Source organism: Pelmatolapia mariae, linkage group LG8 (assembly GCF_036321145.2).
Source record: "Pelmatolapia mariae isolate MD_Pm_ZW linkage group LG8, Pm_UMD_F_2, whole genome shotgun sequence".
Taxonomy (NCBI): domain Eukaryota; kingdom Metazoa; phylum Chordata; class Actinopteri; order Cichliformes; family Cichlidae; genus Pelmatolapia; species Pelmatolapia mariae.
The window spans coordinates 3,513,833-3,534,475 of NC_086234.1; the positions used below are offsets into that span (position 1 = coordinate 3,513,833).

General features: G+C 42.0%; 1 protein-coding gene across 11 annotated transcripts in view; it reads left to right on the top strand.

Moving 5' to 3' along the window:
- The first annotated feature begins 4,883 nt into the window (after nt 1–4,883).
- baiap2b (BAR/IMD domain containing adaptor protein 2b) overlaps nt 4,884–20,643 on the top strand; it is a 75,465-nt gene continuing 59,705 nt past the window's right edge. For 4 of the 11 annotated variants that reach the window (XR_010094774.1, XM_063482463.1, XM_063482471.1 and 1 more), the window contains exon 1: nt 4,901–6,412. Coding sequence is in view for 10 of the 11 variants with exons in the window: in XM_063482463.1 (XP_063338533.1) it covers nt 6,338–6,412 (75 nt within the window). In the remaining variant the exon portion in view is untranslated. Of the gene's footprint in view, nt 6,413–20,643 lie in introns of all 11 variants that reach the window. The other 7 variants (XM_063482470.1, XM_063482468.1, XM_063482464.1 and 4 more) reach the window with 6 other exon arrangements.

Sequence of the window (20,643 nt, forward strand, 5' to 3'; positions counted from 1 at the left end):
TTATCTCACTGCCTGTAAATCACTGTTCAGATTGTTATTCAGTGAGTGAACACAAGGTGGCAGCAGATGACTCAGTTTTGAAGCTGCTGGTCTCCATGCTCCAGTTTTCTCTCTCATCACTTCACAACTGACCAAGGCAGGTGGTCTCTACGTGTTGGAATAAATGGGAGTCCTTCTCTCCACTATCTCCAAATGCTTCTTATAAGGGATTCTTTGATCACTGAGCTTCTGTCTCTAATTTTGTTGGGTCCTTACATAAGGACCTTGAGATGACTGTTTTGAACTGGTGCTGTGTAAATAAAACTGAATTAGGTACACAGTTTACTGTGGGGCTTCCCTCTCATATCCAGATGAAAGTTATCTTGTAGCTAAAATGTAATATGTTGGGCCACCTTATTTTTCTAAATATATACCAATCAGGCATAGCATTGTGTTGGTCCCCCATTTGCTCCCCAAACAGCCCTAACCTGTCAAGGCCTGAAGGTGTGCTGGGGTCCAGCACATCCCAGAGATGCCCAATTGGATTAAGATCTGGGAAATACGGAGGTCAAGTCAACACCTCAAACTTGTTGTGCTCCTCAAACCATTCCTGAACCATTTTTTTGTGGCAGGGTGGATTATCATGCTGAAAAGGGGCCATCAGGGAATGCTGTTCCTCTGAAAGAAGGTACATGGTTTCCAACCATGCTTAGGTAGAAGCTAAATGTCAAAGTAGCATCTCAAGGTTTCCCGGCAGAACATTGCCCAAAAGAATCACATTGCCTCCACCGACTTGTCTTCTTTCCATGGTGACATGCTGGTGCCAGGTTTTCCCCAGGTGAGCAATATCCATGCACCCAGCCATCCACGTGATGTGAAAGAAAATGGAATTCACCAGACGAGGCCACCTTCCTGCACTGGTCTGTGGTCCAGTTCATGCTTGCGTGCACATGGTTAGTGCTTTTAACAGTGGACAGGGGTCAGCACAGGCAGCCGGACTGGTCTGCAGCTCTGCATCCCCATACACAGCAAACTGTGATTCACTCTGTACTATGACACCTTTCTGTCAGAACCAGCATGAAGTTTTTCAGGAATTTGAGTAGATCCATCTGTTGGATTGGACCACATGGGCCAGCCTTCATTCACCATGTGCCTTCTGTTCCTTCCTTGGACCACTGTTGATAGAGGAACACTCTACTGGAGATGCCCTGACCCTGAGGACAAAATGTTAACTTGCTCCTTTATATAACCCCTCCCTCCATGGATATCCATCAGTGAATATGATAGGTATTCACTTCACCTGTCAGCAGTCATCATTTTATGTCTTATCGGTGTATGTTTAACCTATTTCCCACATCACACAAGGGGAAATGGGTCAAATGATGGCATACAAAGAAATTCGTTTCCTGCTTTGGTGTGGAGGAGCTTGAATGTCCTGCACAGATCACTTTAATGATTAAATGACAGTAATGCTTTTGTGTCCATCTGGAATGAAAAAGGCTCTGCTGACAGTGAAAAATTGAGGGTTGTAATCCAATCATTTGCATACCCACATTGTTTTAGCCTTATGTCAATGTCTTATTTTATTGAAATGTGAAGATATTGAAAACTTTAATAGCACAGTGTGGTGCTAATGGGGGTACAGAGGTGTGGTGCTTTACTGAATTATATAAAATTGCATGATTTATCTTTAAAGTAACGATTGGCATTTCATCAGTGCTATAAAAGAAGGGGAGACTGTTGACGAGCCCTCACAATCCTCTTTAATTTCATCAGAGTAGGAGGCACAAGTTTAATGATCTGTGTTATTATAAATCTCAATGATTGGTCTGTTTTATGGTTTGCAACCTGATTTGTCATATTTTTGAATCAATATTAAAGATTAATTTTTAACTTTAAAGTCTTAATATTAAAAAAACAAACAAAAAAACACGTAATGAATCTGTTACACCCCCCCCAATTCTGTGGCTTCTAGCATGTATGACTCAGATGAAAAGTAATGAAAAGTACAGGCACACCATGACCTTGCTCTGCTATTGTTCTGAAGGTGATCGAAGCTCATTCAGCTAAGGACAAACCATCAGATAGGGAGACATTAAATGTTCCCATCTCTAACCTTGGACCATTCTCTCCGACAAAGCCGATGTATTGACGAGTCTGAAATAGCCTGAATTGCTTTTGTTCACTTCACACTGTTTTTTTTTTTTGTTTTTTTTGAATGGACTGAATCCATTCTGACTGTGCACTACAAGCCTTTTCGGAGGTGTGTGGGAGTGGGCGGCGCACAGACTGAATGTCAGAGCGCCGCGCTTGCTGATGAATCACAGACGTGGATCTAAAGCTGAGAGAAAAAGCCTGAGAGGACGATGATGAGTAGGCTTCACATGAAATGCTGCTGAATAAATGCTTCAGGTATGTAGGTGTGTATGTGTATCCTGCCCACCCGGACGGAGTCTTGCCTACCTGATTACACCCCCACTGTACTGAATGTACACACATGCAGAACTTTACTGAAGCGAAATGTCATTTTCAACAAGTTTATTTAAAGGCCCCAGTCCTAAAGGATAATTTTAAGTACTTTGTTTCCAAATTCTGACTAGTCACTTAATTTTTACACTGTTTCCTGTGTTCCCCTTTCAGTTGCCCGTTCACTTCCTATCATCTCTCCATTTTTGGCTGTCTAATAAAAGGATGAAAAGCCCCCAGATTTATGAATAAAATGTCTCTAAATCACTAATTAGCTCACTAAAATGTTTTAAATGCTTAAAATGGACAAAAATACATTGGAAAGGCATTACTTCTGGGCTGGTGCCATCAGGTATGCTGATTGAAGCCACGTGGATACAGCTTCATATAATAGACCATGGATATACCACTCTGAGTGTCATCACAGTCCAATCTTAGCTTTTTTGAAACCAGAGGTCGTGAAAATGTGTTAAATCTGACATAAATCTGTAAACTGACACTGCATCCTCATGCAGTAACAGGTCATCTGTTATAAAGTGAGCCCACCCTAATTTGTTCCCTGTTTTATTTACCTTTTTGACACTGACAGAGATCATAGCTGACATATAAAGATCATGCTGTGTAAAAAAAAAATTAGTGACTGAGCACTAACTGGAAAATCGTCAGCCTGTAAATTCATGAGATCACAGACCAAAGGAGCCAACGACTGTTGACTTCCATACAATCAGGCCTCCCTTTTGCAACCAGATGTGTTGCTCCACGCTGGTTTTTATCAAGACTGTATGGTTAAATGACCTTCATTTTCAGATCCAGAATCTGCATTGATCTCATAAGAAAGCTCATAAGCGGTTTCATATGTTATATATTTAGAATAATACCAATCTTATCCTGCCAAAAACGCCACATCTCATAGATGTTTATTTTGTGGTTTGAACCCCAGCCTCAAGTAAACCCAGTTTAAACCAAAAGAAAAAGTATGTGTAAAGGAACAACCTTCAGCAAACCAACGTACTAACTGAGACTATTTATTTATTTATTTGTCCTTTATTTATCCAGGTAAAAAATCTCATTGAGATTAAAAATCTCATTTTCAAGAGAGACCTGGCATCATGACAACAAAAGTCAAAATACGCATACCACATAAATATACAATGCTCAAAACAAATACAAAAGGGCTATATGCTCATTTCGGATTAAATGCCAGAAATTTGTATCAGGGGCAACAAAAGACTGGATAAGTTTAATGGTTAAATGTTTTGTGTTGTTGTTGTTGTCATTTTTTTTAGTCTCAGGTCATCATTTTTGCCACTTCACACCTGACTTCAGTCTTAAGTCTCCAGCTTTGTTTATTTCTCAAACTACCCATGATTAATAATCAATGTCTTAATTAATTTGTGTACAATTATACTTCAGAATAGGTTGGATGTCAGCAAACATAATGGCAGCTCACATTCAATTACGGAAACTAATTGAGGGGATTGAATATTCACAGAGGAGTAAATCAATAGCCTCGCTGACAGTGGGAAGGCTGCTGTTTGCTCCAGCGAAGACCAAACATGCCTGATTGATTTCCACTAACTGTCTGCAGTTTGGTTTCCTCGGGACTCGCTCTAATCGGATGTGATGAACAAAACAAAATAAGTCTGTTCTGGTAGAGATCCACGGTGCCACTTTATTATCTGGTCTACAAGCTGCTCTTAAATATCTGCTCTATCTCAATAAACGAGAGAAAAAAAAGTGTTGCAGAAAAGAAAAAGGCATGACTGTCCTCTTTCGCACTTATCTTCTTTTATCTTCTGCTTCTGTCTCTTTTATTTAAATACATCCCCATTCAGCAGCTCTCAGATCGTGATGTGTGGGATTCCCCGGCCCACAATCCAGGGCTTACAAATCCAAGTAAATGTGGCTCCATCCCACTCATACCAACCAGAGCCCACTCACCCAACCGCCACACAAATATAGAGCAGGCACACATATGTGGGCCACGGCAAAATCTTTCTCTGTTGTGGGTTTATTAAAACTTACATTGTCACAAAACAAACACACAAAAAAACCCTTTCCATTATCTTACAGCCCCTTTTATGTAGAGGGAAGACTGAGCCGGAGGGTCTAAATGACTGAAATAATAAACACAGACTGCATAAATCACTATAAGAATAGGGATACTGGAAAATTTAATATTTGTACTGACTAAATGGATGAAGACTGTTGCAGTTTCTGTATGGAGCTGCTCAGTCAAGTCTTGTGAATGGTTGTAGCAGAGGAGGCGTGGGATGGCTGACACAGCAGAGCAGGTGCGGCTTCTTTAAAAGCTGTGCTGCATTTCTAGACTCAGTGCAAAGCATCATAACACAAGAGCACACTGCCTGGTGGTTTCAGTCATGATGACTTACAATATTAATAATAATAACACAAATTCTTGGCTAGAGGGCGAAGGAATCAGGTTTTATTACAATTATCAGGAAAAAAAGATGCCTGATTACTGATAACTGAAACAAAAAAAATCACCCGACTTCAAGTCTTTAATGTCAAGCAAGCTGTCTATACTCCCAAAAAGAAAAAAAGGTGATTCCTATAAAGTCTGTCAAACAGTACAAACCAGCCTTTACATTTTAAATGAGATTAGTGCTTTTTAATAGGAGGAACTCAGCAGTGAAACCACCTGCCAGATTACCAACAGGGAAAAGCCATGAAAGAAAGCGTGTCAAAGTATCTGTGCTAATTTAATTAAAAACTGTATTTTACTGCTAAATCTATCCATACATCCATCTATTCACATCCACTTATCTAATTCAGGTTTGTGGGGGGCTGGAGACTTATCCCAGCTATCATAGAATAAGGTGTGGAGTACAGCTTGGACAAGCTGCCGCACTGTCAGGGGCTCTGCTGCATCCTGCTAAATCAGAATATAAGGACCAACTGTATGATGCCATGATGAAGATTTTAGGGTGGGTTCTTTCAGGGATGTTTACGTGATTTTTTTTTTTTATGTGGGGCCCATCCATTTTCTTTGTGTATCCAGTTCGTGGTTGCAGCTGGGCCAGAGCCTATCCCAGCTGTCATAGGACAAGAGGCAGGATACAGCCCAGACAGGCTGCCAATATATGGCAGGATTAACACAGAGAGACAGGAAACCGTTCACCCTCACACATTCACACCTACACCCAAAGTCCCCAGTTAACCTAATGCACGTCTTTGTACTGTGGGATGAAGCTGGACTACCAGAGAGGAACCAACCAAGATTTGGGGGACACTGATTAAGTGTATTTAGGAGGACCACACCTTTTCTCCATACCTCCTCAGCCGTTTTGGGGTAGCACAGGTTTGGGGGTCCAAGCAAATTTTACGGAGGCCAGTGCCACCCCTGGACTCCATTTTGGCTCCGTCCTTGCTTTGTTCTCTTTTAGATCCACATGCCAAAATCCAGTTTTGAGATTTTTTAACGAAGCGTATTTCTTATTTTTTGGGGGGAAATTCTTAAATTATTGTCTGCTTATTGTTAGGCTAACATCCGTTTCATTCTTCCCCCAGGCTTCAATGTGATACGCTGGAGAATGATGGCTCCTGCCGCTTCATCCTTATGTACTGTTGTAATTTAGGTCGCAAGTTACTCTATTTCCCACCGCCCTTGAAAGCAGCACCGCCCCTCTCAGAGTGAGTCCGCCTCTGCGCTCCAACCGAGAGGCACCGACTGACTGACTGGCTGCGTGGGGAGCCGGTGTGGGCGCAGCGGAGGACTTTCCTATAAAAGCAGGGATCCCACGACCAGACGCGCTCTTCTCTCTCAGTGAACGGCAGACAGGAGCCGCTCTTCCCCGCGAACAGCTGTTTCATTCCCCTTGTTACAGTTCGGAAAATCCTCCCAGCCTCATCCGAAAGGAAATCTTAGTCTATGGTTCTGACTGACACGCCTACAAGGATGTCCCGGACCGACGAGGTGCACCGTATAACGGAGAATGTCTACAAGGTAAGCCGGGCTGTTTGGTAGTTTGTTTCGGATCCGCTGACCGTGCGTAATTCTGCCGCTCAGAGACACCTGCTGCACCGGTGAACCGCGGCGTTTAGAGGACGCTCTCAGAGGAGAGACAGCGGATAACTTTGTCTCAGCTGACCTGCATTGTGTCTTACCACTGTAGTAATAGAAGTGCCGGTTTATATATGCTGTGAAGGAATTTACTGATAAAGGAAATGCGTCCTGAACAGCTCAAGTTTATTCATCGTTTTCCTACAGCTGATGCTCTGAGTTTGAACTGTTGGAGACGGATCTTTGCCTCAAAATTCTTAAAGGTGAATAATTTGTCCTGTTTTAGCCTATAACGTGTTATAAGTGATAATAAATCAGAGTCAGACCAGTCAAATCAGCAAAGTCACATTACAGCGATTAATAATGTTAGGAGTAACAAATTCCCGATAGATAATCAATGACTCGAGGTGTAATTGATTTAAATTGCTTGGCATGGAGTATTTGATTTGCCTTAGGGTTGAGGGAAAGGGTTGAACTGTGCCCATTACAATGCTACATTTGCAATAATGATGAGGGAGCCAGTTATGTAAATGCTGCAAACTGACAGTTTGCCCTGGGGTGATTTATTTCAACACTATGCAGAGCAGAAGCTGTCAGCCTCAGTGGTAAATCCTGCTGTGAGCAGGTGAACTTGACATTATCTGCCTCAGTGAGACTGATCATTAATTTATGGAGTCTGCGCATCCTAAAAGGGGTCCCCGTTGGTCCCAGCAGTCTTCACATTTGGTTTTTTTTTCTTAAGGTGTCTGTGCTGTTGATAGTTGGATCACTTCAGAGAGAAAGGACAAAGTCATTATCAGCATGGTGGTATTTGTAAAAGTCAACTGTAATTTTGCACTCTGGATGCCCCAAATTGGCATTCAATTTGGGATCTGAAATGCTGGTTGGAAAAGTCATGCTCAATTTTTTGCTCTTCTGAAAAGAAAACAAACTGCTTCTCGGTGTCAGAGGTTTCTTAAATATCTCAGCATGCGCTGAGCAGACCACCCTGCACTTGTTGAAAGATGAGAGGCAAAAGGTGGCAATGATTATGTCCTCCATTTTTATTTCCACAACAAAGCCCCTTTTCAGCAGTGTCTGTGGTGGAGGTGGAGAAGTGTTACTCTTGACTTTCACTGCACTCAGGGCAGCTTTCCAGGCGAGGTAGATTTCAGCAATGGAAGTACGACAAGGGCTTTCCTTTTATGTGAGGAGACTTGTCACCGTTCCATACGCCTCCGCAAAAATGCTCGGAGAGAAGAGTCGGAGTGCCTAAAAGCTTCTTCGTGCAGGACACGACTTGGTGGATGCAGGAGGAGAAGGGCATGTGTGCTTACTGAGCCAAAGATGTACTTGAAGGGGGGTTCGGTTCAGCAAGAGTTCATGGTTCCTTGTGTGACAGAGGCGGGATGGTGTAACATGACATTACCATTCAGGCTGCCAAGGAAATGATAGGAATTTTTTCAGACTGGGGCCGACTTCAGCCAACACACAGATATACAAACCCTCAAAAGACTCTAACAAGGGATCAGAGGGGCACAAGCAGAAGGCTAGCTGCCTTATGTTGCGACCTGTGGGTGGGTTCTATAGCCTGAGCTGGATAGAAAACTGCAGAGAGGAGGAGGAAGATGATGAAGGAGGATAGGTAAAAAAAAAAAAGGTGGTTGTGTGATGGAGAAGTAGGCAGTCTTGTGATAGGTTTATTAGTCAGTTGATGACAAATGATCTTAAATTGAATTGCTGAAGTTAATACTTTAAATTGCATTTCTGATGTGATACTGATACCTTTTACTAATCTGATACCAGGGTTACATTAATAAGCTATCCCTCCAGAACCTAACTTTGTGACTTAAAACACACCAAATCAATGCATATTGTTAAATATATTCATTCATATTTAAAAGCAAAATAATGAAAGACAACTAGATAAAGATTTTAAAAAGTGTTTTGCACTAGTTTGTTTTTAGCTCAGTGTGAGAGTCTTTACTGCCTAGAAAGAGATTACGCCGCATGTTTAAAATAGAAGAGTTTAATGTCAAATACTCTTCCTGATGCAACCCCAAAGGGGATTTGTGTCTGTGGCTGGAATCCTACCGCAAGCGAATGTGTTAACCACTACACCAGGGATGTTTAATTTTGCATCAAAGGCCACATGCAGCCCCCTTTATTTAGTTTTTACTGGGGTGAAGCAGTAAAACTGCCCTTTCTGTCAGTGTAAAGAGGTTTAACTGCACAGTTAATCCCCAGAATATCTTAATATATATGAAAAAGATGTGCATTTTCAACAGAACATCTCAGTTTTCCTACATAATAAAGAAATGCTGCTGTAGTAAATCTGTCAGCACATATCTTTGGGCTTAAATCTGTGCTTAATGGTGATGGGGGTGATCTTCTTTATCTACAAAGTGGTCCAGTAGGCCAGATTGGCGCAGGCCTTATGTTTGATACCCGCCACTACACCATTGGAAAGACATGTACAGCATGGTGCTGTTAATTGCAGCCATGTTAGTCTCTCCTTCCTCTGTGATTGCACCTCCTCACACACGGAGTGGAGCAGACAAGGAAATGAAACGCCTCCAAACTGCTGACTCTTTGCTGTTCCCTTTCCCCATACTCTCGCTCCTGCTGAGGTGTGTCGTAGTAAAAACAGAACAGAACTGAACTGACTGGACAGCTCCGTTGATTGACTCCGTTTTTAAAAAAAGTTTTTGTTGGATAAGTCAGGCAAACTGAATGTGCCGCTGACCCTTTGGTCATAAGAAATGTCAGATAAACTGCCATATGTTTATCACAAGTAAACTTATGTTGGATTAAAAAGATGAAAAAGAAAAAATGTGACCATCAGTTTCAGCTTCTATGAAAATCTGTGTTAGGATGCGGTTTTGTCTTGTCCAACGAATGCCCTGCTCAGGGGTCGGGTATGAAAATGCCAACCTGCAGAAATGCAGCTCTGGGTTTTCTTCCTGTCATCAGCAGGCTGAAGCAGAGCGCTGCTGCCAGTCTGACCCCTGATGGGGGGCTGACTGTAGGAGGCTGATGCTCACTGGTGTGGCAGTTGGTAGTGTAATGGCAGGCCTTGGGGTGTGTTATTGCTGGTCCAATGAGCTTTGTGTGGGACTGCTAAAGAAACTAACAGGTCTTTATTAATTCATTATAAGCGTGGAAGATGAAAAGGCCTGAAGGTGCTTCAACGCTCACGTCTGTTTCTCCACCGAGGAAAGAAGACGCAGACGGGGATGACAGGAATGCACTCCTGTGGTGTTAGGATGGTGATCATCTCTTACAGAACATGATATTGCGGTAAAGTGTCTAACAGCATGTACCCACAAAGGGCATGCCTCTGTGTAAAGTCCCCAGTTTAAATTAGACTTTGACCTGCCTTTTAATGATTGAAAACATTAGTTAGGCTACACCAATTCTGTGATGCACATTCATAGACAATTAGCTGAGAGGCTGATTTAATCTTATCATGTTCTGGCTATGTCCAGGTTATTCCACCTTTTCCTCAGACTGAGTATTTGCATGTTTTATCTAAGTGTGTTTGAAAAAGCTTTATTAGTTATTGATATGAAGTGGATACAATTTATAGAACAGAAAACAGTCCGAGAAAGGTGTTACTTGTATTTTGGGGCAAAAAATACTTTTTTTTTTTTTTTAATGTGTCAGTGTTGGTGAGCTGTAAGTCTTTAATAGGCTGCCTTTAATTGCCACATGGAGGTGGATTTAATTATGAGTGGAGAAAGGTCACCTATTATTCTGCTCAATGGTGGCCAAAGACTAAAACGTGAGTGTTTATCTAGAAAGTTTATGTTCCTCCATTGTGCATCGTACTTGGTAACAAGCAGTTATGAAGAGAATCAGTCTTCCCCCAGAAGACATCCATGGCAGGTGAGTGCTTTAAGAAAGTAATAATAAAATAACCTGTGTATGCTTTTTTGTAATAAACAATAAAACATTTAGTTGACTTGAGGAGTGACAGCAATGGTTTTGCTCTGCAGCTCGCAGAACAACAAGTGTGATAAGCTGCTGCAGTCCAAGATGCTCTTTAGCAGCGGCTGAACTTTGAAAATACAACTTTGAGGATTGTCTGCTAGTAATTTGATGTTGTTCTTTTATAGGGTTGAAAACTGAAAATAAATTACAAATGTCATTGTGAAGCTGTTAACACAACTCCAAGAGTATTATGTGGTAAATATGATGGTTGTTTTTAATCCTTTGTGTTTCTAGCACACAATGACCCTTTGGTGGATGAACACTGGTTTTGTTTTCTGTGCCTCCTGTTGTTTTCTTTGTTTGCCTGACTGTTAGCTGCCAGAGCAAAATAACTTGGACTCAACAGCAGAAGACCAAAGTCTTAACCTCTCTGCTCTGCTGCTGAAACGCAAGATGCTGAATCTAATTTTTGGATGACTCACATCAGTGGATGCGAGTGAGTGAGTGTGTGTGTGCGTGAGTGTGTGTGGGCAGTAGTGCCTCATGACTATATGTGTGTGTTTCACTTGTTTGTCAGCTCCCGTACTGTACTGCGAGAGTGGCTGGCACTGTGCGCTTTTTTCTGATGTGAGATTGCACATCATCACAGAGCCAAACTATGAAGTAAAGTTATCGGTCTGTGTGGATTGAAATGTCAAGAAAAAAGTCCCAGAGGACTGTGTGTAGATACTACACGGAGACGCGTTTGCTACCCACTGACAGTGTGTGTACACTGTGTTTCCTCAGGTTGTTGTGGTTGCTGAACAAATGCCATCTGTATGTTTGTTCAGGAGTGTATTCAGCCAAGCATTGTAATCCCAGGAGTACTGCAGGCTCAGGTTGTTGAATGAAGCTCGAGTGTCAGGGCGAGGCTGCCTCGATTGTTTGAGGTGTTTGATGGTGAGAGTGGACTAAAGGGAGATCAGTAGGTCAGTTGATGTTTTTTTTTTTTTGTGGTGTGTTTGTGGCGTTTGTATATGCATTGAGCCATTTTAAAGTTTTTCTACTGGCCACACAGCACAAGTTGTGTGTTTGAAAGACCACATAATACCTTATCAATGCGTTAGATCACTTTGCTCTCAGATTGTGGCCTTACTTGTGGTTCCTAGATTATTTAAAAGTAGAATGGGAGGCAGAGCCTTCAGCTTTAAGGCCCCTCTTCTGTGAGATCACCTCCCAATTCAGATTTCAGAGGCAGACACTATCTCTACTTTTAAGATTAGGCTTAAAACTTTCCTTTTTGATAAAGCATATAGGCTGGATCAGGTGACCCTGCTGCTGGGGGATTCCCATGATGCACTTGGTGTTTCTCTTTCCCTCTGTGTTTATGCTTCACTCTGCATTTAATCATTAGCAATTATTAAACTCTGGCTCTTTCTCATGTAGTTTGCCTTTTGTCCTATCTGCCTCCGATCAACCCCCAATCAATTGTCAAATCACAACAACAGTTGCCTCAAGGTGCTTTATATTGTAAGGTAAAGACGCTAGAATAGTATGAGGACTCGCTCATGGGGGAGTTGTTTGAGGGTTGGACAATATAAAAGCGACTGTTATGGTCATTTGGCACCGATGGACCGATCTCAATGAAACGCTGTACAAAATAATTATTAATATCTATATATTGTTCACTGCTTTTTATAGTGAACAAGCTGGAACATATACAGAGTCCTGCTTCTGTAAGTGTTTGGATTTGGACTGTTGGTTGAGCCATACCAGGAATCAAAAGATTCTCTGAAAACGTGAAATGGGCATTTATCTTTTTCAGTGAACAAAAGAAAAATCATAGATTCATTGATAAAAATAAGTGATAACTTCATGCCTTGTTTTGTTGCTTAAAGCAGAACTGCAGTGAATGATTTTCTGAGGAGAAATTATTATTTGAGGCAGTTGTCAAAAGACAGGATTGAAATATAGATAGGCGCTTGTTTGCTTCCCTGTAAGATATACAGGTGATGAAAGAAACCACCCCACCTCTGATTCTCCTGTTATTGACAGAAGCTTTCAAAGTGTCTCAATTGCAGCATCAATCTCTCCTTAAGATGCTATGTTAGTTTTTGTATTGCCTGACTGTCACCAGGGAATGTTATCAACTGATTGGAGTCATAAATCCCTCCGTAAAATACTGTTGTACTATCAGGTCCAACTTCCGAAAGACATAAGGCAGTCCTCCTACTAAGCCCAAAGTATTTGTTCTCCAGGGAGGAATTTTTGTCGTGTGTGCGTGTTTTGGGAGTGTTGTGAGTAATACTACCGAACACTTTATCCCCACTGTCACACGTACAATCTGTTCAGGTTTTTTTCTCTATGAACACAGACTTTTCAATTTAGCCAAGTGGACGAATAAGCAGAGAACTGCTACCAACATTAATCGTTTCTGGCTATTTTTAGAACTTCTGTTCTTTGTACTACAACCTCCTTTTGTTTTATTAGTTCATTGCTTTCTTATTAGAGTTCTCACCTCAGCTCATAAGCTAGTGGACAGCTGTTGTTGGAGGCAAAACACCACAGGTGAGAAGCAGGACATCTGCCAGGAAATTGAACCTTAAAGGTTAGCAGTGGATTGACTGAGGAAGTGAAGGGGTTTTGGCAGAGACCTCTCAGCAGGATTTCTTCCTCCTCCTTCTTTCACACCACAAAAGGATATTTCTGGGTCGAGTCCCACCTCTGTACCGATCGGGTAGATTAAACCAGTCTGGTCATTTTTCCTTTTGTTCACATTTGAAAGGTTGTCTGAGGTGAAAACAAGCCTCCGGCCTCTTTGCTCATGTGCATAAAAACCTATTGAATCCAGATGCTTTGCTTAGGCCAGATTACTCCAGTGTAATTGTTTCAAACCAGTGATTTTCTTCTCTGATTAGTCACAGTGCTTTCAGCTCTTTTGTCTCTGTTCAGCGTTATATCGCAGGCTTTGTGCTTCAGTCCCTGCAGAAAACTGTGCCTCCTCAAGCTTCAGGGTTTGTACTAGCTTTGTGTGTCTTGTCACTGATCGTTGGGCAGCAGTCGTGTTTGTGAGCGTCACAGTGACGCTCTCTGACAGCGTTGTGGGGTGTGTGATGGTGTTATGTAAGTGGGGAGCAGTGCAGGTAGAAGGGGATGCAGTTATGCACATGTTTGATATAAAAGTTAATTTAATTTATGTTTTCAGAGTCACGGCTAACACTTTGTGGCGCTTTTATTTGTTGTGCATTGACTGATTTAATGTATAGTACATCTTCATGAAAGTGGAGCAGCTAAAGTGCCTGATGCTTATGTGCATATGAACACTGGACAAACAACCTAGTTGTAGGGCTGCAAAACTTTTTCCTAAGTAAGTAAAAAAAAAAAAAAAAAGTTTGAAAAATTGTGTGCAAAAAGCCCAAAAAAATAAAAATGCAGAGCTAAATAGGATTGCTTAAAAAGGAAGATTACAGTTAGCATGCAGCTCACAAGAGTGCCAGATGCCAAGAATTTGCCGATCCTAAATTTCCACAGTTTCTCTATTTACACAGATCTCGCAAGTATTAATATGATGGTACAATTTCAGTTTCTGTCAAATAGTCATTGCTTTTATTAAATTTGCATTCAGCTGTTTGGTGTAACTGCAGCTTACAGTACTTCAGGACAGTATTTCTTAGCTTTAGTGGTTTAAAAAACACTTCCAGCATGAAACCAACAGTAATGTACCCTAATGCTTCACTTATGATGCTTAATGCATCTGTTGCTGTTTATTATTATTTATGTACATCTACTTTCTTCGTTTTTGCGAGAAATCCCATACAAGATGATTTCACACAAAAACACTCACACGTGTTCTACTGCTTGTTAACACAAATATCTAATCAGCCAATCACATGCCAGCAACTCAACGCGTTCACACATGTAGACATGATCAAGGCAACTTGGTGAAGTTTAAACTGAGAATGAGAAAGAAATTGAATTTAAGTGAATTTGAATACATTATGGAGTATTTCAGAAACTGCTGTAATTTTCCCACACAGCCCATCTGTAGGGTTTACAGAAAACACTCTCAAAAAGTGAGCAGCAGTTTTGGATAATGAACAGACTGATAAAGGCAACAGTAACTCAAATAAGCACTCATGACAACCAAAGTATGCAGAAGATCATCTCTGAATGTATAGCACATTGTTGTTGGAGGCCAGCGGGCTACAGCAGCAGAAGAACACAGTAGGTGTCACTTCTGTCAGTTAAGAACAGGAAACTGAGGCTACAGTTCGCAGGGGCTCACCAAAATTGGACAATAGAAGATCCAGGGGTGGGGTCAGAATTTGGCTTCTGTTGGCTGCTTCCAGCAGGATAACACATCAAAGCTCAGATCATCTCAAACTGCTTTCTTGAACATGACGGTGAGTTCAAATGACCTCCACAGTCAGCAGATCTCAATCCAATAGAGCAGCGGTCCCCAACCCTCGGACCGGTACCGGTCCGTGAGTCGTTTGGTACCGGGCCGCGAGAGTTGAGGCTCAGGTGTGAAATGTATGGTTTTCAGGGTTTTTATCGGTTTTCAGCGTTATTTTGTTATCGTTTTTATCGTTAACTCAGTTTTCCTGGGTCTTTTCACGTGTGTTATGAATAAATCTTCTTTTTTTCGGTACCGGCACTAGTTTTATTTTGTTGTATTTATCCGCGACACCTTATTGCCGGTCCGTGAAAATATTGTCGGGCATAAACCGGTCTGTAGCGCAAAAAAGGTTGGGGACCGCTGCAATAGAGCACCTTTGGGATGTGGTAGAATGGAAGATTGGCATCACGTGTGCAGCTCATAAATCTGCAGCAGCTGTGTGAGTCACACCAATAAGGATAAAAATCTCTGAGGATGTTTCCAGCACCTTGTTTAATCTGTGCTATGGAGAGTTAAAGGTCGTGTACCTAATAAAGTGACCGGTTGAGATCAAGAAGGTAGTGAGTGTTTGTTAATAACAGTAATAATTTTACAGCTGCAAACTCAGTTTTTTTTTTTTCAATTTTCAGCTCTGCCTGTTTAACCCCGCCTCAGTACTGAGTGTCGAAAGAAGACCTTCCTCTTTTCATCACAGGGCAGATGATGTTTAAAATGGCTAGCAGCTGTAGCTAAGCGTTTTACTTTGTTAATATTGTGCATGTTTGGCTAGTCATCTGTGGGAGTAAGAAGAACACCCACAAAGAACAAAATGTACCCAGAAAAACGAGATGCTTTTTGTGTTTCAGCCATTTTACCTCTTAAATGTGTGGACTTGAAATTCTTAGAAATATCAGTGAGCTGTGAGCGTCCTTTGTGCTGTTTTACATTTCTTTACATAGACTACACAAACTGGACCCTAAATCAACATCCAGAAGGCGTCAGCTCAGTGCAGGTGCACAGTGCATGGAGTTGCACTTTGTATTATTTAGATTTCACCAACTGCTCTGTTACGACACAGCTTCCATAGCTGTCATACAACATAACTGCCGGCATCTGCTGTGTGTTTGCAGCACGTCAGCAGCCTTTAGCACAACGGTAAGTTATCTAACTTGAGCTGGAGGGAGATAGATAAGGAGAGGTGGATGCTGCCAGGGAGCAGGGGCTTGGCAGAGGATGAAAGGAAAGTTGCAGGGATTGGATCTCAATAGAAAGAGTGTGAGGAGACAAGGGTGTGGATCCCCTGTTCTGCTCTTTTCTTTTCTTACACTAATTAGGCTGTAATTAAAGGGGAAAGGCCTGAGGGGTGAAGAAAAAGCAGGTGTTTATGGAAGATTGCTGTATGTATGTATGTGTGCTTGTTCAATTGGAGATGTTGCTCTGGAGTGGCTTTTAAAGTGAAATTTGAGGTTGAGAGAAGAAGAGAGGGGATGAAGATGTGCTTAGGGGGATTAAAAAGCAGAAATGTGTCATTATCTGATCCTTTCGTTACTAACACACACACACAGTCTCCTTTGAGATAAACGGCACATCTTGGCATCACACATGTGCTGATACGCTTTCATATGTTGTACCCTTGCGGAGGAAGCGGTGTCAAGATGAATCTTCTCCCATCATTTTCAGATTTAAAGCCTGACCTCGTTTACGGTGTTCATGAATACTTTGTGGGAACATATGTGATCGCGTGAACATGCATTCGTTCACGTGTAAATCTGAGAACAACTGGTGCATCGGCTGAATCAGATGCGTCACTGTGAGGCGATGACGATGATGATCTCCCTCCTTCAACACGGCAGCCGTGGAGACTCCCTCTATTTCCATCACCCCCCCCCTTTCTCCCTCACCTCCTCGTTCTCGCCTCTCCTACCACCCCGTCAGCTTTCCTGTGGAATGAGCTGAACGTGAGGTGAATAAAAAATGGGTTGCCCTGTCACGGAAGGGGGGAGATTCCAGCACTTCCATATATGGCTGCCGGAAGTTCACCCCTCCCTCACTCCTTCCAAAGCTGCATCTGTGGAATAGGGGGCGCTGACTCTCCTGCTGCTTGCCTGCACACAGATAAGAGCTCATCTGAAAGGGAAATTGGCTGACTTCACACACATTCACATGCACGTGCACATGCGTGCACACACACGGCATATTGGCGCTGTATTTCCGTCTCCTGAGGGCTTTAGCGCCGTGATTGTCACACTGGCTGAGCAGAGGCAAATAACGTCCATTTTCTGGAAACAAATAATAAGGGACAGCAGCAAAGCACTAACGGTACATAACGGTGCATATATATCAGCTCATCACTCCCACATGCTGTATATAATGCAGTAGGGGACTGCTAATTGCTTTCTTCACATTAGCAGCAATGTTATGCACTGCTTCTTTTGTGCAGTGCGTCACATGCTTTAAAGCTTTGGTGATTGGGAGCTCTAAAAACCCCCCTCTGTATATGTGTTTGTTGATATGTGATGGATGATCAGCAGCACGTATCTGGAGATGGTAAGGCGGGAAAAGCAGAAATATAAGAATATGATCTAATTCATAATTTGAAAAAATACTTCAGTGGTTCCTGGATCTGAAACTAAAAACTCATCACTTGTGTTTTGGCCTGTGTCCCAACACTCCACCAGATTTAATTAAAATGTATTACTAATTTTTCCTTCTGAATGTCTTGTAGGCTTACACACGGACAAACAAACAAGACTGAAACCATGGCTGCACTTTTCTCCATCCAACCCTTGAAAATTACAAAATACAGTGAATGCAGTAAGGTGTATTCTCTAACCTTACTGTTCTTTGTTAGTTTTACCCTTTGGGGGTGATATTTGTTGGTTTCTCTGTCTCCACAATCTGCTTAAGGGCTGCCTGCAGGCATCTGTACGAGCAGCATTCAATAACCTCCACCAAGGCTGAGCATTCCCTCCACACCATGCATGAACTGAGTCACTGGATCCAGAAAGAGATGAGGGCTGTCCCCCAGTTTTTCTTATTTAAATTTATGTGTTTGTGAAGATATAATGTGAATTGTCCGATCAATTCTCATTTCTTCATAGTAAAAATTCCTAGACAAATGCAGATCTGATTTTGACACTAAAACAGTCCCTGCTGTGTTGGCCAAAGCCCGGCCTCTGGTAATATTATCATGCAAATCCATTTATACCTGTCTGAGTAATCCTTCAGACAAACAGAGAAACAGACAAGCTGAACATCCTTGGTACAGGTAATAAGCGTCCAGGTGAAACATGCAGCTGAATTGGACCCAAGTTCTCATCATTTTTACTACTTCAGTTTGAACTTTCACATTAGGTGCAAGTGGCCTTGAAATTGTTGTCTCCTCATTAAAGAGCGCTTGGCGTACTCCCGGTTATCTGATTTGTTCAAATGTTCACAAGAGACACTAAAGCACCTGAGGTGATGCCAGCATCCATTTTAATCAGATTCCTGCCGTTTGGATCGTTTCCACCGTGAGAATAAAGACCTCTCTGTGGTTATCAGTGGGACTTTGTGATAAAGCACACACAAAAAACAGAACAGCCAGATTGGTAGAAAGCAGCTTCTACCAAAGAAATGTCTGAGTCATTACCAGCACACAAACGGAGACCTAATATGTTAATAAACACAATGACCATGGTACATGGTCTGTACCATGTCTGGGAATGTTTCAACACCAGCTGATGCCATGAGAAACAGGAGGATATGAAGATAAGTCACGCTCACGCGCACACATGCACAGTAAAACTTGATGGCAGGAGGTCACCTTGACATGTGACTGTAGTCAAATACACACCAGCGCCGCATGAGCCCTCCCCATTTCCGTGGCAACCACATAGAGCAGATGACCTTTCCTGTGTGTGTTTAATCTGGTTACATTTTGTATCCCACCCAGACGGGAGAACAAAGTGGAAACTTTCCTTATCAACTGTTGACAGTTTGGTGTTTTTGTGGTTGTTATCCAGGAGCTTTCTCATTCAGAAACACAGTTGAAACTTTTGTTTCAAGTGCATTTTGTCACGTGACAGAGAAACAAAGGTTTTCTTTAAGATAATATTTTTATGAAACCAAACTGCGTACTGTTCCATCTCTGCTTTAGTTGTGGTCAAAATATGATGTTAGTGCTATTTTCTTTGTAAGGTAGAATGGGTGGAGAAAGTCAAGGTCATTAAAATAAGCAATAAAAAAACACTGCTTTTGCCATAATGGTGTTTTAAAATATTACAAATACATCGAGGAAAGTTCCCCCCCATAACTCCCAAGCTGCACATCAGATATGGACCTCTTTTTCTTTCTTCTTCAAAGGAAGGAAAGGAACCCAGGAGGCATCCTTATCAGATGCCCACACCTTCTTAGATGGCTCTTTCTGACATCTGCAAAACTTTGACTGATACTTTGGTTTGCAGACACAGACATGATGGCTGAGTAGTTGTTTCTGTTATAATTAATTGAAGTTGGCTTGAAGTCCAATGCCAAGCGCTTGCACAGTTGATGCATTGTAGTGTAAACCCTGACTAGGTCCATGCAGTCCCTCACACGCTGCAGAGCACAGCAGCCCTGCATCTATGACCTTATTCTGTTGGTCTCTACCCAGTTGAGGGTTGGATGATAGAAGCACCAGCTCAGCTTTCTTCATGCCAACAGTACAATACAATACCCACATTACTGCAGGTGCCAGTCCACTCTGCTGGCCCATCTTGCAAACAGTTTTTTTTTTTTAAAAGAACGATGAAGTTTTGGGGGTTCCTGATCAGCCAACCAGAAGAAAGAACATCTATTTTCATTAAATGCTAACAGTAAATAACTTGAGGCTGGTGGCTTTCACTCATTTATTTTTGCATTTTTTTTTTTTGTAGAGTGTCTGTTTCGGTCTCCACCTGGTGCGTCCCTGCCTCTCCGTCCTCGTTGGGGTTGCCAGATCTCCTCTCGCTGGTTAATCTGTTTGGCAGCCAGCGCCGCAGCAGGTTCTAATGGTGCCACATGGCTGTCTTGGCTTTACAGTAATTTACGCCACGACATGATATGAACCTGCTGCTGTTTATGTAGGCTCTGACTCACCCCACGTTCTCGTCTCCTGCCACCAAATGACACATGCTCACACACACATATATGCTCACACACACACATGTAGACTGGCTTCTCTACACCATCGCTGATGAAGGCAGCTAGGTCACAATGTTCTTAACGCTGCTTGTTTTCTTTCCTTTGTTCTCTCAAGTGTTTCTCCCATCCATACCTGGGTGGGAGGCATGTATCAGATAGTAGGTCTTTTGAAGTAGGTTCACTACCTAGATGTTCTTTTTTAGAAGGTTTCTGTTTCTCTGCTTCTCTTCCTAGATTCTTTTCTCCTTTATTTATTTTGACCTTGTTCTGCATCTTTCTTTCCTGCTTTGTTGCCTTCCTTCCTTGAGTGATCAAAAGAAACAAAATCTTAACAAATTAAATTGATTTTAAAGCATTTACCACAGACAGAGCTTTGGGTTGTTACCACCGAAATTAACTTGGGATAAAGACTCACAAAGGTTTATGCATGTGTGGGCTCTAAGTGTTTGTGTATATAATTCTTCAGTATGTTTGAGTACACTTTAACTTGTCATGAACGCTGCAGAGTAACACCAGTTTTCCTTCACGCTGCCCCTTGTTCTGTTATTAATAGCTTGTATAACCTCTGCCTCTATTCCAAATCACTCATCTGTCATGGGACGTGGTGTCCGTGCCCTGCGATGTTGCTCTGATAGATCTATTAACCTTGGCTTTGAGGGCTAGCTGCTACCTATTCAATCTCCTTCTCATCATACTAGCAATCTGTTATGGCCATGGCAGCAGTAAGTAAAATATCAGTGGATTTAGGTTGTGTGTGTGGGAT